Raw genomic sequence first — 14,966 nt, 5'->3', positions numbered from 1 at the left:
AAGAACGAATGATACACGGATTACTATTTGCAATAACCATCTCGTTCTACCTTCCTCACTAGACCCAGATTTTAAAAACTGGAAGAAGAAAGGCCTGGTTTCTTTTCGTGATCTCTTTTTTGATGAGACATTTGGTAGTTTGGAGAACCTTGTCACTAAATTTGATCTACCTAATTGTGGTCGATTTAGATATTTCCAGCTTCTGAATTTTGTAAGAACTCACTTCATGTCTTTCCCTAAACAACCTGAGAAGTCTCTTCTAGAAAATATAATGTCTCCCTCAGCATCACAAAACAGCATTGGATCAATTTACATTCTTCTTCTCTCTTTGCAAGCATCTTCTCTTTTATGGCTAAAAGACACATGGGAAAAAGAGCTTGGGCTGGGGCTGGACGAGGATTGGTGGAGAGAGTCACTGCTCAGGATCAGCTCCACTAGCTCTTGTGCTCGTATGAGCCTTATTCAGTTTAAAATGGTTCACAGGATCCACTATACAACAGCCAGGCGGAAGAAATTGTTTCCTGACACAGACGATTCTTGTATCAGATGCTCTCTCTCCCCAGCAGACCACATGCATACATTTTTCTCCTGCCCAAACCTCAATTCCTTCTGGTCGTCTTTCTTCAACTCCCTTTCTGAAGTTCTGGACATCCCCCTGACCCCATGCCCTTTAACTGCTATCTTTGGTGTGTCTCCTGTGGGCAGGTTTAACAAGTATCAACCCAGGGAGTTGGGTGCATTGTATTTTGCCTGTATGTTATTTTACAGACAGTCTACTTAAAAAAAGAAAATATGAAAATGCAAGACTTCTCACTTACAGTTAATCTGTGTCCTGCCTGTAACATGCTTTGAAGTTTGCTCAATAAACATATTTAAAGAAAAAAAAATAGGACACTGTAGGTATTCCCCTTGCGTCGGTTCTGCTTGCTGTGGTCAAGTTAGGAATATATTTATTATTCCTATTATCCTATTATGCATTATGCAGTTACAAAAAAATCTGACAGAGTTAATGTGTTGTGAAACAGTCATAGTTTGGTTAGGTTTGGAAACAAAAACTATTTGGTTAAGATTAGGAAAAGATCAGAAATTACGTTATGTACCTGATGTAACTTAAGTCACGTCAGCTATGTTAAGTAAGTACATTCTGTATGTTAACTTATGTATGTTACTTAAAGAAATGTTTTACTTTTGGTTTCACACAGGACATCAACAGCGGTCTCCTAGGTTAAAGTCCTGTGTTTGTTTGAGACATTCCTCCACCCCACCACCTCCATGTGCAGACTTTCTCACTCTTTATGCTAGTTCACCTGACCTGACAGTGGGTGCATCCACAGTGGGAGTGAGAACGGGATTCAAGGCAGTGTGTATTTGTTTGTGTTGGCCTTCTTTGGAACCTTCTGTGATTAGATCATCTGAGCTAATAATAACATCATATATTAAGCCGCATTTTTGTTAATGCGACATTGTAGTGTCAGGGCAAATGAGAGCATCACTAATACCAAAGCAATGAAAATAACCAATGTTAAAAGCATGTTTACAGGACATGATTATTAATAATAATCAATAATTAATAGACCAGTGATATGTCTTCAGTTCAACAGCTGCAGTCAGTCCACTTTAAGGTGGGGATAAAGATACACTTTATGGATACCACACAGGAATATTGAAGTATTGTTGCTTGTTGCCCAACATGTCTTCATACTATTTAATCAGTACATTGTAATCGTGACTCATATGGCCTTGATAAGTATCATTTAATTTGCACCTATGTCCTTGTTATTGTTCTATTAGCTGCATGGTTTTTTAACACCTCTGCTGTTCGAGCCGTGATTATTTAAAAGCGGTCCCTTCTCTCTATAAATCAATGGTAAATAGACCAACAGGTGACTATGCTCATGCCAAGAGTAAGAGGTGTGATATATTTCTATGCGCCACAATATATCCCTAAATCCATTACTTAACAAGTGATGTCTCATTGTTGTGGCACATTATTTTGCTGGACATATTGGTTGAAGTCAGCGCCAAAGACAAACGGCAGGTAACACCATGCAGAACAGTAAACATCCACTGGGTAAACAGCACTGGTGCCAAGTTATAATGGCTGATATTTCACACACACGAACACCTTGAAGCGTCACAACTGCTTTCCAATCACAGCATCAGCTGAGTACAGCTGTGTTTCTTTAAGACCCATGGATAATAAAATGTCTTCATTTTGTACTATTCAAAAAGGAAAGCAAATGTAAAAGGAAAATGTAGCATAAAGGAGCAATATTCACACATACATTTAAAAAAAAAAAAGGCAAATAATAGTGTTAATGAAAAAGCTATTATGTAATCCTGACTATCTTTGGCTCCTGATAATTATATTGCAGTATTTCAATAAAATATCCCCTGCAGAATAATTCGAGGTGAAATGTACACCCCATATCAGATTGACACACTGATGCCCTACAACTTTTCTTTTCAAAAGTAAAAATGAGATTCAGGGGAAATTATCATCCAACGACCCACTGAATGAAGAAAGAGAAAAACTGCTATAGATAGAGATATGATCAGAAAGCTGTTATTTGATATGCTAAAAAGCAGTGGGAGCAATTTATGGGGGTTGGGGATGTGTTAATTAGTTTTCAACTCAGATCAGTCTTTATTAAACAGTCTGGACACCATGACAGAAACTGGTCAGAAGGGCAGCGGAATGTTCTCTGGCAGACAGACTGTGTGTGAAGACGGGCGGTGTGGCAAGGGAGATTGGACTGTCCTTTTACCAGCAGGTCTGAGATTTGAGATCTGAGTGTAATAGTCTATAATCTATAATCCTAATATCAATAATGCTCTATGCTGTCATAAGTACACAATAAGTCATTGTACTGTACTGATTTGTACCACCATGTATTGTATACAATCTCTCTGTTTGTCACTCCCTGTGCGCCTGGAATACAGGGAAAGTACAATGAGGCAAAGGATGGGAAGTGCATCACACCTCTAGCACACTATGGACACGACTTTAGTAGTCAAGATATTGTGGGCAGGATCCAGGGAGAGAATGTTACAAAACTGCTCCTCTGTTTTATTCATCCACTGTGACGACCTCATCTCCGTCTATTTAAAGGTTATATATTAAATATATTAGGTAATTCACCTGCCACTGGATGTCACACTAGAGCACCAGCATCTCAGACCAAAACAATGGGACAGAAATTAAAAATAAAATGCACCAAAACCAACTTTGTTAGTCTTACCACAGTCTTTCCACAGTCTTTCCAATAATCAACAACATTGGTTTGGTCCAAAGAAACTTTTCACTGAATTAGATGTGAAAATATTAGTGGAAAGGGCTCCAATGGCCGCAACGCAAGCTATAATAATAATCTGCTCGTCCAAGTATGCCTATTCAAAGTGCTTGATGACATTATGAAAAGGATCCCTACAGAAAGAGATTTTTTGTTTAACCAGAGATAGCTGTAATATTACAAAGGCCACCAAACTCCATAGACAAAAACTGTAATTTTACTTTGCATATCATTGTAACATGGTAACATTGCTCAAATTAGACAGAAACCAAATAAAACTCACCAAAACCGTCTTTGTTAGTCTTTTCACTGTNATAAATCCTTAATTCACCGATGTAAATTAGAATAACAGTTTCAGTCGCTCTACTCTACCGACTTTGTAAAAAAAACCTTTGCTTCTACTGTTCCCTAGCCCCACCCTCATGGTCCACGCACTTGGTTAGAGAGAGCAGGGATAATTTTGATGTACACATGACTAGTTGATTCTGGCCTTCTAACAGTGTAGCGTTTTAAACACATTCCACACCTGGACTTCACCTGCAGTTGCACCAGGACCACACTACAGCCGACACAGTACCCAGACTGGAGTTATATTGGCTGACAGCGCACCATGACCATGAGTTTGTATTGAGTCTTAAAAGTTTAAATATAATTCAAAAAATTATTACGTTTGCATCAATAATATAATATATCTCCTCTTATTTTATACCCTTGTTAAAAAAGGGCATACTTTGCAGAATAGCTTACATGGCTGTGAATATGCTCAGAAAGCACATTATCTCATGACACTGTTACTTTGTCTATGTTGATTATGTGTAAAAACTGTGTGTATGCACGTATTAGTCATGCCTGCCTAACAACTGCATTGTATCTACAGTAAGCATAACACACTGCTGGACAGTCACACAGCAGTCCAGGCTACTAACTGTACACTGACAATATCAACCAGGAAACACTGCCAGGGAGAATTAGAGGTGTGTGTATGTGTGTGTCCTGTGGGCTGCCTTGCTGGCAGTAGAAGATAATGGATTTGGACAACTCACAAATAAGGACATGACTAGCTCTGGCTGTAAAAAACAAGCTCACTCTTATCCCTTCCCTTCTCTGTTTTATCTTGTTCTTGTCCAGTAACTCACTGTCCCCTTCTTTCCATTTTTTTAATTCTCTTTTCTTCTTTCTTTAAGTAGATGAGAAAAAACCATCATGGCCAAAATGATAACACAACAGAACTCTCTTTAAACTAAACCTGGACACTCTTTCCTTATTTTTTTGTCTCTCTGTCGCTGTGATTGACAGATACATTTGAGTCTTTCTTTATGCTTTTGATCCAGTTAACTCATTCCTTATAAGACCTAATCTAACTATGAATCTTATCATACCTAAAACTATTTTCACAACTTAATTATCTCAGTTTCTTGAGATAATGATTCAATGACTCAGGAGGAGTGTTAACATCCTCATGGTCATCCGCACATAGTGCTGTGAAAGGAGGGGCCAAAAGCCTGCATGACAAGCGTCGCTTGGTCAGTAGCCCTCCGCTTCAAAATATGACCCCGTAGTTGCTCTTCTAGAGTAATTTCTGAGTGCACAGGGCCTCTGCGGTCAAGTTAGCAATAATAAATATGCAACGTCCGGTTGGACTTTCAAAATAAAGCTTGTGTGGTTAATGTTGGGAAGCAGTTTGATTAGGGTTAGCCATAAACTACTTACCCAAAATAAATTGTTTTGTTTTGGTTTCACAAGGGATACCAACCGTGGTCTCCTAGGTTAAAGTCCTGTGTTTGTTTGATTCACTGAATTTCCAGAGCTATGGCTCACCAGTGGATGTCTTAATAATGATGGGATTGTGGGTCGTATAGCTTGGGATATTTCTGAAACTGAAACTTCTCAAACTCTAATCTCTCCTCAATCATTTTTTGCACACATGAGCGATAGCAAGAGGTGAGTAGAGGGCGGAAGAGGAAGCTGTCAACAAGCAGAGAAGCTGTATCCACGGGCATGTAGCCACCCCCGATGTGAAGGTTAAACATAGAAAGTAATAAGGGTGGCTGTTTTGATGTGCGCAGTTAGGCAGCAGTGTGTTTTAGCCTCCAACAGCTACTCTTCTGCCTTACCAGTAAAACCTCTTGTGCAAGATGATCAGTCAGTTCCTGGCGTCAGTGATAACATCAGAAAAGTAACTGCTCACTCAGTGCAGTGAGGTGAAAGGTGGCTTTTTCTGGCACTGCGTTTGTGTGAAGAATCACAGAAGCAGAGGATAGATGTCTCTGCCATAGGTCACTGACTTACAGGATAGATGTGTAGCCTCCATGGATCGATATGTTGATGTTGTTAAGCTAATTGAATATGTCAGCCACATTTGGCAATTTCAGTATCCACTCCTGGTTAGATGATAATCAAACTGAATTGCCATTCAGCTTTCACTTCATTATGGAGTCTGACATCATGTCAATGCTAGCAGTTAATGTTTGTCAAGTTGTGTTGTTATGTAGAACAGTCTGCATAGCTGGCACAGGAATATGACATCCCCATTCTTAATCCTGCTCACACAGCTGTAAGTGACCAAGTCTAAAAAATAAAAATAAAAATCTGAGATGTGAGGCACCAGAACCAGACCTAGCCTGATCTGAAATCAGAAAGCATTAAGCTGTTTGAATAACCTCCAATAGAAAAGAAAACAATATTTTTCCCTCTCACAGATAGCGAGTTGCACTAGCTGTGTGTGTTGCTTCTGTCCAAAGCATGACCCCTACTCCAGTCAAAGAAGACACCCAGTGTGTAAAGGAATTCACTATTTATTACCAATAGTTATATGGTTGGATTTGGTGGAAAAAGATGTGCTCACTGAGGGATATTACAAATTCAGTGATAGCTGTGTCTTAGCAATTCTAAGCCCTTCTAAAGGCTTCAGTCACATGGAGGAGGGTTCAGGCGGTGGAGGGAGCAGTGCCAGCAAACACTGATGACATGATATTCTCAGCAGAGCAATCAACTGATTGTTAAAAAGGCTACCTAGAACACTTGTGTAAAGTGATTGGATGTTACTAGTCAACCCGTATTCAATCAGATAATGCATCCTGTGAAAATTAGTATAAATGGTTTTTAGCTAGGGTTTCCTGCAGCATATTACAGCGGAGGCTTGCTGCCTTGCCTGAAATAAAGCCTTCAGTAACACGAAGAGAAAGACAGAAGGAGAGTGTCATCTACAAACTCAATTAAATCACTAGGCTAGGCATTCTACTGTAGGTCTGATTAAGCTCAATGGGTAACACTGATTGTAACACTGGGGTTCCTTAACTGAACCGAGGGTCTAAGGACAGAGGGTGTTGTATCCTGTACAGATTGTAAAGCCTACAAATTGTGATTTGTGATACTAGGCTATATAAATAAAACTGAGCCCTCTAATGTTTCAAAAGTTGCCAAAAGTAAAGGCAAACAGCCTAATCAGTCAGTCAGAGCAAGGTGAGGATGTGTAGGAAAAACTAAAGGAAAAAAACAGGCAGAGTAAAGCTGGTCAAGCACCATGTTGTAAGTTAGTATGTGTAAATAAACTTCATACCAGAATCACACTCACTGAAGTACTGCACTGGAAATTCCAGGCACAGTGCCAAAGCCTGGAATTCAGTCAGGAGCAAATAGACACTCACTATGGAAAAGACAATAGTTCCTTGACTACACTTGACTACGGTCTGTTATTGTTTTGTCTTACTCGTGTTGTCCTGTTAAAGGTCTTTTGTCTTGCAATAAAAAAAAGAGAATTTCCCTATCAAGTACTGAACTGCAGCTTATTAGTGCCATGCCAAATAATTAAGTCACATGCATTTTCATCATGTCCTCTACATTTCTGGCATATTTTCAAAACACTATTCCAGCCATTCTTTCCGCATCGGCGCAGCCAGACTGAGCATCTTGGATCCAACCACTGATGTCCTCGGTCGTTGGTTGTGTATAACATTCCTACATCTAAAAACAATCATAATGATCTCCTTCAAACTAATATGGGGCTCCATAATCTTTTCAAAGGGACTCTACTCGTGACGGACGGATCTCCAACACTGAGTCTCCTCCTCCCTGGTCTCAAATACACCCACCCCAGGCTGGCCAGACAACTTCCTCTGCCACATTCATCCCCTTCCTCACAAACATTCACCCATCCTACCATCCTATACAACTCAAACCAAACTTCAGACAACACATAAAACAACAGATACACAGCCCTGCCTCTGCTCAATGTTTAAATTAGATTAAATGCAGTGAGAAGCAACTGTTCCTTCAAAAACAACAATGCTAAACAGGGTAGATGCTGCTAGCATTAGTTATATCAGAACTGGAGAGTATTCATTCACTGAAAGAAGAGCAAAGAACACAACTGACATTTCTTCTTGATTTTCTTGAAAAGATGTTCTTTGCTCTTCTCCGGGCTGGCTTACTGGTTTGTTGATCTGATTGGTTGAAGTTAGCCAGTGATAATAATAGACGATTCATCAAATCACCTGCCAAGTGCCTGTCATTTTATAACTGTTTCTAAGTATGACTTCTCAGATGGTTCTCTGTAACAAACCCTCTGGCCCCTCAAGTTATTTTGAGTTCTCACTACCTCACGACCACACAATGAAATGATAATAAACGTTTGGGAGTACACAGGTTCAGCCTAGCAAGCTGTGTCCTCTAAAGGAAGTGATTCGATCAGGACATCCCTTGCTGCTCTAGTTCTCTATTGTGTCTGTAGTCTTGGACATTGTTGCCTATGCCTTGGAGATAATATCAGTATGTTCCAAGGTTTATGCAAGAGAACAAAGCATGCGCACATCCAAACACATTTACCTCTCTCACAGGTGCGTGACCAGTAACCAGTGCCAGTGCAGTCGCAGATGAAACGATTCCAGCCTTCTTTGCAGACACCTCGGTTCTTGCATGGGTAGCTCTCACACTGCTTGCCAGGCTGCTTGTTGCACGAGGGTTTGATGCCAGCGCCATTTTGTGCCTCAGCAATCTGACGGATGTCCTTGCTTCGACCATCAATGAAAAGGTCACGGATACAGCCCACATAGCCGTAGTTGAGCATCGCTGTCCAGAGCTCGGTGGGCAGGATGAGGTTGGTGCGGTCGTTGGGAAGCCCCCCCAAGTACATGTCGCCTTCCAGGTCCAGAATTTCACTCTCACCACTGGCAGTGAACGGGGTCCTCCTGCTGTTTACAGAGATGGTGCCTATGGTACGAATAGAGGGAGAAAAAAGATAAATTGATATCAACAGTTGTACAAGATAGAATGATGATGTCAGGAAGAAACCATACTGTGTACACAGTGATGAAACAATGCAGTATTATTCAGCCTGATCAGAACATAAGAAAGCTTTGACTTCTTTTTAGTATTTTGTGAAGACATTTCTTGCAGTGATTTTTAAAATGTATTGGTATTTTAGTGGTATTATAGTATTATATACAACATATATTATATGGTATTTTATTTAATTTAAATTCTATTAGAGCTAATACTGTTTCATCAAATTCAACAACACAACTGACCCGAGCGTCCATCTCTCTGGATGTCCACGTGATACCAGGCACCATCATTGACCTTTGTCTGGGTGGACTTCACCTTGATAGTCCCTGAGCCCATATCCAACAGCAGGTACAGGCTGCCATCCAGCAGCTCCACTGCAAAGAAATCCACCTGGACAAGTGCAAAAGAACACATCAACAGAGATTACCTTTTAATCAAAGAACTCTTTCTGAAAAAAGGAATTCAAGATATGGTTCTTTGTGTTCATGTGCAGAGAAGTTGCATGCATTTTATCGTGACAAAAAAAAAAAATGGGGACCTGAGAGGTCTGAGAAGAGCAAAGATAAATCATGAAGCAATTGTTGCCATGGAAAATTTAATCTGTAAATTTAAATAAAAAAAATTTTCATTTAAATTTAGTTTAACTAAACTCAGGGTTCCCACGGTCATGGAAAACCTGGAAAAGTCATGGAATTTTAAAATCTAATTTTCCAGGCCTGGAAAAGTCATGGAATTTTGTTGTGTGAAATGAAATTAATTGTACAGTGGAAACCTTCAACATAATAACATTACGCAGGAACGGTAGGATTTGCCGTTAGCGGTTTGTAAACAGAGACCTCGGTTGCCAGGCAGCTGAACACAGCCCAGTGTAACACCTGCAGCACCACATACCGACAAATGACTAACTACCTGCAGGAAAATAAGTGATGATGTATTTGTATCTGTATGTTGAACAGGTGTATTGATAAAGTATTGGCTTTTTACTTGCGAAGGTTTTATTGCACTTGCAGTAAAGAGCGTAGTTGGAGGAGCTCCTCTCCTCTGCTCTCAGTGTCTGGGCTGTCATGGACACAGAGCAGCACAGAGAGGCTGCAGATGATAATTAAAATTACACCAAAACGTTAAAAAAAAAGTACACATAAGCTTATAGGTGATAATTGAGAGGGATTTATTTTAGTCTATACATTGTTTTTTTAGGAAAACCCTACTCTTGCCTTTAACGTAACGTTAGCTCTAATATGCGGCGACACGTGACAAGGTGACAACTGCACGTCACATCACGTTTCTTTCTTTCTCCACGCGTTCCGTTTCTCCCTTCACGTATGCCAGCTAGCTGAAATGATGTTTGAATAATGCCGGGAAAGTATGCATTTAATATTTCATGGCTCTCTAAAGACAGATACAAACTTTGGTTAGAAACCGAACAAGAGAATGACCAACGTGCGAGATGTAAGCTTTGCAAAAAGAGCTTTGATGTTAGCAATATGGGGGAGGCAGCCCTCACAAGTCATGCTAAGGGAACGAAACACATCCAACACAAGAAGACCGCGAGAGATGGCCTTGTTGACAAAATGATTCCCGTTCTTGATGGAATTGGAGTGAAAAATCTTGTTCAACTGTTGATGGACGGTCCTCATGTCAAATGGAAAATATTTGACATGCTACAGAAAGAAGTTCTCGGTAATGTGAACAAATCTCTGCTCAATATTGGATCATGTGGATTACATGTTATGCATAATGCATTCCGGGATGGGTGCAAAGCAAGTGGCTGGGACATTGAACATGCTCTGTCTAGCCTGTACTGGGTTTTCAAAGACAGTCCTGCCCGTAGAGAGGACTACACTAAGGTCACAGGCAGTGACACCTTTATGCTGAAATTTTGTCAGCATCGTTGGATTGAGAACATCGACGTCTGCAACTGAGCACTGAATATGAACATAACCATCTATTAGAGATTAAAAAAGGTTTACTGTTTAGTTTTCATACAATAATTAACAGTTGGAGTAAAGGATACTTATATATAACTTATATAGGTTGTGAATGGTCATGGAAATTTTATTATGGGTCCTTGAAAAGTCATGGAAAAGTTTTGAAATTTTGTCCATGAAAATGTGTGGGAACCCTGTAAACTTAAAACAGTGCCGTGACATCACTGTTGGGTGTGGTCATAGGTGCAACAGGGCACACTTCTGACCACACCCAACCACACCCAGACCAGACCAGATTCCTAGACCAGTGGGAACACAGTGCCTCAAGTGGTCACAAGATAAATATGAAGGGGTCAAGGGTTGATTAACAACATAAGAAATGAGAAAAACATTTCTTATACAGAAATTAATTTTTCTGACATTTCTCCAACAATTGCTGTAAGAAAGTATTACATATTTACATGTTTAAATTTAAATTAAACAATTTGAGAGGGGAACATCACTCTGTGGTTAGACTGCTTGTAACTCATATAAATGAAGGTTCGATACGTATACAATGAGAACCACTCCACTAAAGAAATTCTAATAATGTATGATGCCTGTTCTCAAGTCATGCAGGTCATAGATACTGTATCTTTTTCTTGATGACATTTTCATCCAAAAGGATTCATCAGTCCTTCCAACTGCAAGTCCGGTTGCCTTTTGCCATAATATTCAATATGATTCATATATTCAGGTGATTATACACTAACAAAAACATACCTATGAATATTATATTCCTATTCTGCCAATAGATCATTCTAAATGTTAAACACTGGACCTTTAAAGCGGAATTAAAATTAAAAAGAGTGATCTTGTGGATTATAGACCGACCTTGGTGTTCTTCTGACTGCGGGCAGCGTCTTTTCGCTCCTGGGGTTTGCCATGGGTGAAAAGGATAAGGCCGTTGGGCTCGGTCGTGCGGAAATCGAAAGAGATGGATCCCATCCGCTTAGTGTTCCACTTGGGGAGGCTGATGTAGGCCTCGGGAGTCTCGAAAGAAATGGGGTCCAGGGTGGCCACATTCTCACACTTGTATGACACCTCGCCCTGAATTTTCATCTTAGGGTCCACAATTCGAGCCAGGCGGGACAACTCGAGACGGATGTCATTGTTCTTATACACCACCTGTGATAGGACATGGATGACATCACAGTTGTCACTAACAAGTACTTCTGGTAACACTTTACAGTAAAGTAACATTAATACACCAAGCTGCAAGGAAAAACATGTTTTCAAGATAAATGCAATTATCATCTGTAGATGTAAAATCTATTGTATGATGATGGACAGAGAAATCAAGCTTTAAATGGACTGCTCACATTAAAGTGAAATGCAAATATCAACAGTAACAATATCATGGTTCTCCCCATCACCAATTAACAACACACAATATGAACATGCTGTCTCTCTAAATGGACTGACGGCACTGGCCCACCCAGCCAAGTTTGATCAAAATACATTTCATAAAGATGAATATAAGTTCTGGAATGTAACTGGTTTTCTATGGTTCTGACACCGTCCTTTCTAAGATGCTTTCATCCAGGTAGCTGTATGGTCTTTCAAGTGATGTAACATTAACGCTGGCTACGAAGCCTAAACTAAGTTCTTTAATGCGCTCTCTCTAAAAAGCGAGAGCTGAAGAAGTAGCTACATCACCTATATATATAGCATATTTCGAGTGAGGCTACTCGGCCCAGTTCTTCAGACACTCCCGGTCAGCCTGACGCAGGTTCACTCAGTGATTTATCTACAGTTGATTAACCACCAGCATAGCCAATTTTGAAGGCATTTCCCTGCATAGCCAAGGTGCTTCTATTCAAAGTGCTATGGACAGTTTTCTCAATTGGAATACAGCATAATAAAGAAGCAGTTTGTTGTAAAATGTGGGTGGAGATGATGACCTACTTGCTAGAGAGGTAGGTTTGTGAACTGGAAGCTACAATGGCAGGCATGCAAAAAACAGCAGATGACCAAGCCGCACTTAGTGTTACTGAACATGTTTCAAGGCTCAAGGGCCAGCCGAACAGGCCGGGGAAATGTGTTAAATCAAATAAAGCATGATGCCAGGGAATAGTACTTTACTAAGTGGAATCAGGACCATATAAAAGTAGTTTTGGATATAGTACTGTGTTAAGCAGGACATTCCATTATGTAGACACAGGGAAAATGCTGATACTCTCAATAAAGGAACATTTATAGAACTTTTTAAGTTAATGTGCAAAAATTAACTACAGATCCGAAATTATTCAGATGCCCAGAAATAGAACAATGAGTCCAGACATGTAAACTGAGCACCAGCAGTCTCCTTATTTTTGTGCAAGATCAAAGCAGTAGTCAATGAAATTGCTGTTTGCATGAGATATGTTCACGCAGGGAAAATACAAGACTGGGCTTCTTGGACACAAGTGACACAGGTGTGCATGTGAACTAACTTTTCCACATTCTGTGTATGTCTACTGTAATTCTCATTTGGGTTTGGTTCCATGTGCAGCATCAAAGGTATCTGGGCACACTAGCTCATTCTTTGATACACTGAATAGCGGATGTCTTTGACAGTTTCAACCACTCGCTGCTCCAGTATATAGTAAAACCCTGCCTCTACGACTACTGCCCAGTAGCGCTCACATATACCACCATGAAGTGCTTTGAGCAATTAGTCAAAACCTTTACCACTTCCTCTCCTCCTGTCTCACTCGGCCCACTACAGTTTGCAGACAGGCCAAACAGGTCAACAGATGAGTAACTAGTAACTGTATGTAATGTGTGCATGTGTGTATGTGTGTCCATATTTCATACATAGGGGGGGCACAACCACTGTCGCACACAGTGATTACATGTCTGCAAACCAACAGTCCAAAATCCAAAGATATTCAAATTGTTCAAAAATAGAAAAATTATTGTCACGTTTGAGAAGCTGGAATCAGCTACTGTTTGGCATTTTTGCTTGATAAATGACTGAAACTATTAATTATCAACATTGATTATCATTTCCTTCTGTTGAATGACTAATTAATGTGCTAATCACTTCAGCACTAGAGTTTATTTATTTTTTTATAGTTTTTTTTATTATTTTAAGGCATGAGGGAAACATAAAAAGGAGAGTTGAGTTTACATTAACAGCATATTATAACAGCAGCAGATCAGAAACGAAAGAATACTCTTGTTCTACATGTAACGAGTTCAGTTAGTAAAAAAAAAAAAGACTTGTCTGGTTCAAGAAATGCCTGGTTATCTCTGCAGCTGAAGCAAAAAAAAAAGTTCTATTTAAAAATCTAAAATTTTTTAATTTATATATAAAAAATGTTTGATTTTATTTAAAAAATGAGTAATATGTTGGTGCACAGCATCCGCTTCCAACTTTATACTCCTACAGTCTACTGGATTAACCCCTCAGACTAATGCATTCATACTCAGACACACTGTTCGCCATATAGCTGGTTTGTAACAGACACAGTTTCCAGTATGAGCGAATGTCCTGCCAATGGCGGAAAACAAATGAATGAAAAACACTAAGTGGCCAATCTTTTATCACAGCAGCCCTAAATGCTATCAATAACGATGGGAGGATGGAGTCACGAAGGGGGATGTGTGTGTAAATTGAAATCTGCTCAAGTGGAAAATTGAAGGCCTTTTTTTTATTCTCTAATTCTCTGGGCAGAAAAACACCCTCTGTCTGGCTATATCTTGGGCACATACATACACAAAACAAACACACCCTCTTCTCCATTTCACTCTCTTTTATATTAATGTCTGTACTCCTGCTCCCTGCCCAGGGTTCTGTCTGAGAGTGCAGCGATGGCTGAGTGGGTAGATTGAGGGGCCTGCCTGAGATTATCGATAATCCACCAGCAGATTTGACAGTAAATCAACTCATCCCTTAAGGTGCTCAGGGATTGGACGGAAAATTGTCTTTTCCTCTTCTCTCCTCTCACTCTCTTTCTTTGTTGCCTTTCCTTCTCTTTGTGTTACATCCATCCTCCTCTCCCTCCCCTCCATCCATCTTATTCCCCCACCTCTCTGCAAGAAGCAGCCGTTCCTTCTCCTGCTCTGACTGAACATAAATACCCTGAGCCTCTTAAGCAGCCCCACCACCCTTCTTCCAAAATAAAAGCCTAAATAACAACAGACAGACTCAAAGAGCGAAGAGCAAAGTTGATTTTTTTCCTGTCCCCAGTGGCCAGCTGGATTTGTAGCAAGTGATAAAGTAAAGCTCTGCAACATTTTAATGATAATAATAATAATGGTAGTAGTAGTGCATGTTCAAATTCTGTTTAAAGAAGGAGTAAGATCAATCACATACTTGTTTCATAACTACTTTCAACTTATCCTGTCTACCATATATAGTCATTTTATTGAGAAGCTCAGTGATGAAAAATCTACTTCAGCTCTGTTTCTGGACAGATAATAATAATAATAATAA

General features: G+C 39.8%; 1 protein-coding gene across 2 annotated transcripts in view; it reads right to left on the bottom strand.

The window, feature by feature from the left end:
* The window catches only part of LOC118337458 (neurexin-3a), a gene marked incomplete at its 5' end in the record, with an annotated part of 77,316 nt that extends 65,645 nt beyond the window's left edge, over positions 1-11,671 (bottom strand). For both annotated transcript variants that reach the window (XM_035674506.1, XM_035674505.1), the window contains 3 exon segments: positions 8,118-8,501; positions 8,819-8,966; positions 11,378-11,671. In XM_035674506.1, coding sequence (XP_035530399.1) covers positions 8,118-8,501; positions 8,819-8,966; positions 11,378-11,671 — 826 coding nt within the window.
* Positions 11,672-14,966: the final 3,295 nt, after the last annotated feature.

Source organism: Morone saxatilis, unplaced genomic scaffold (assembly GCF_004916995.1).
Source record: "Morone saxatilis isolate NCDOM2014 unplaced genomic scaffold, NCSU_SB_2.0 Contig3, whole genome shotgun sequence".
Classification (NCBI taxonomy): domain Eukaryota; kingdom Metazoa; phylum Chordata; class Actinopteri; family Moronidae; genus Morone; species Morone saxatilis.
This window is presented reverse-complemented; position numbering and strand designations above follow the sequence as displayed.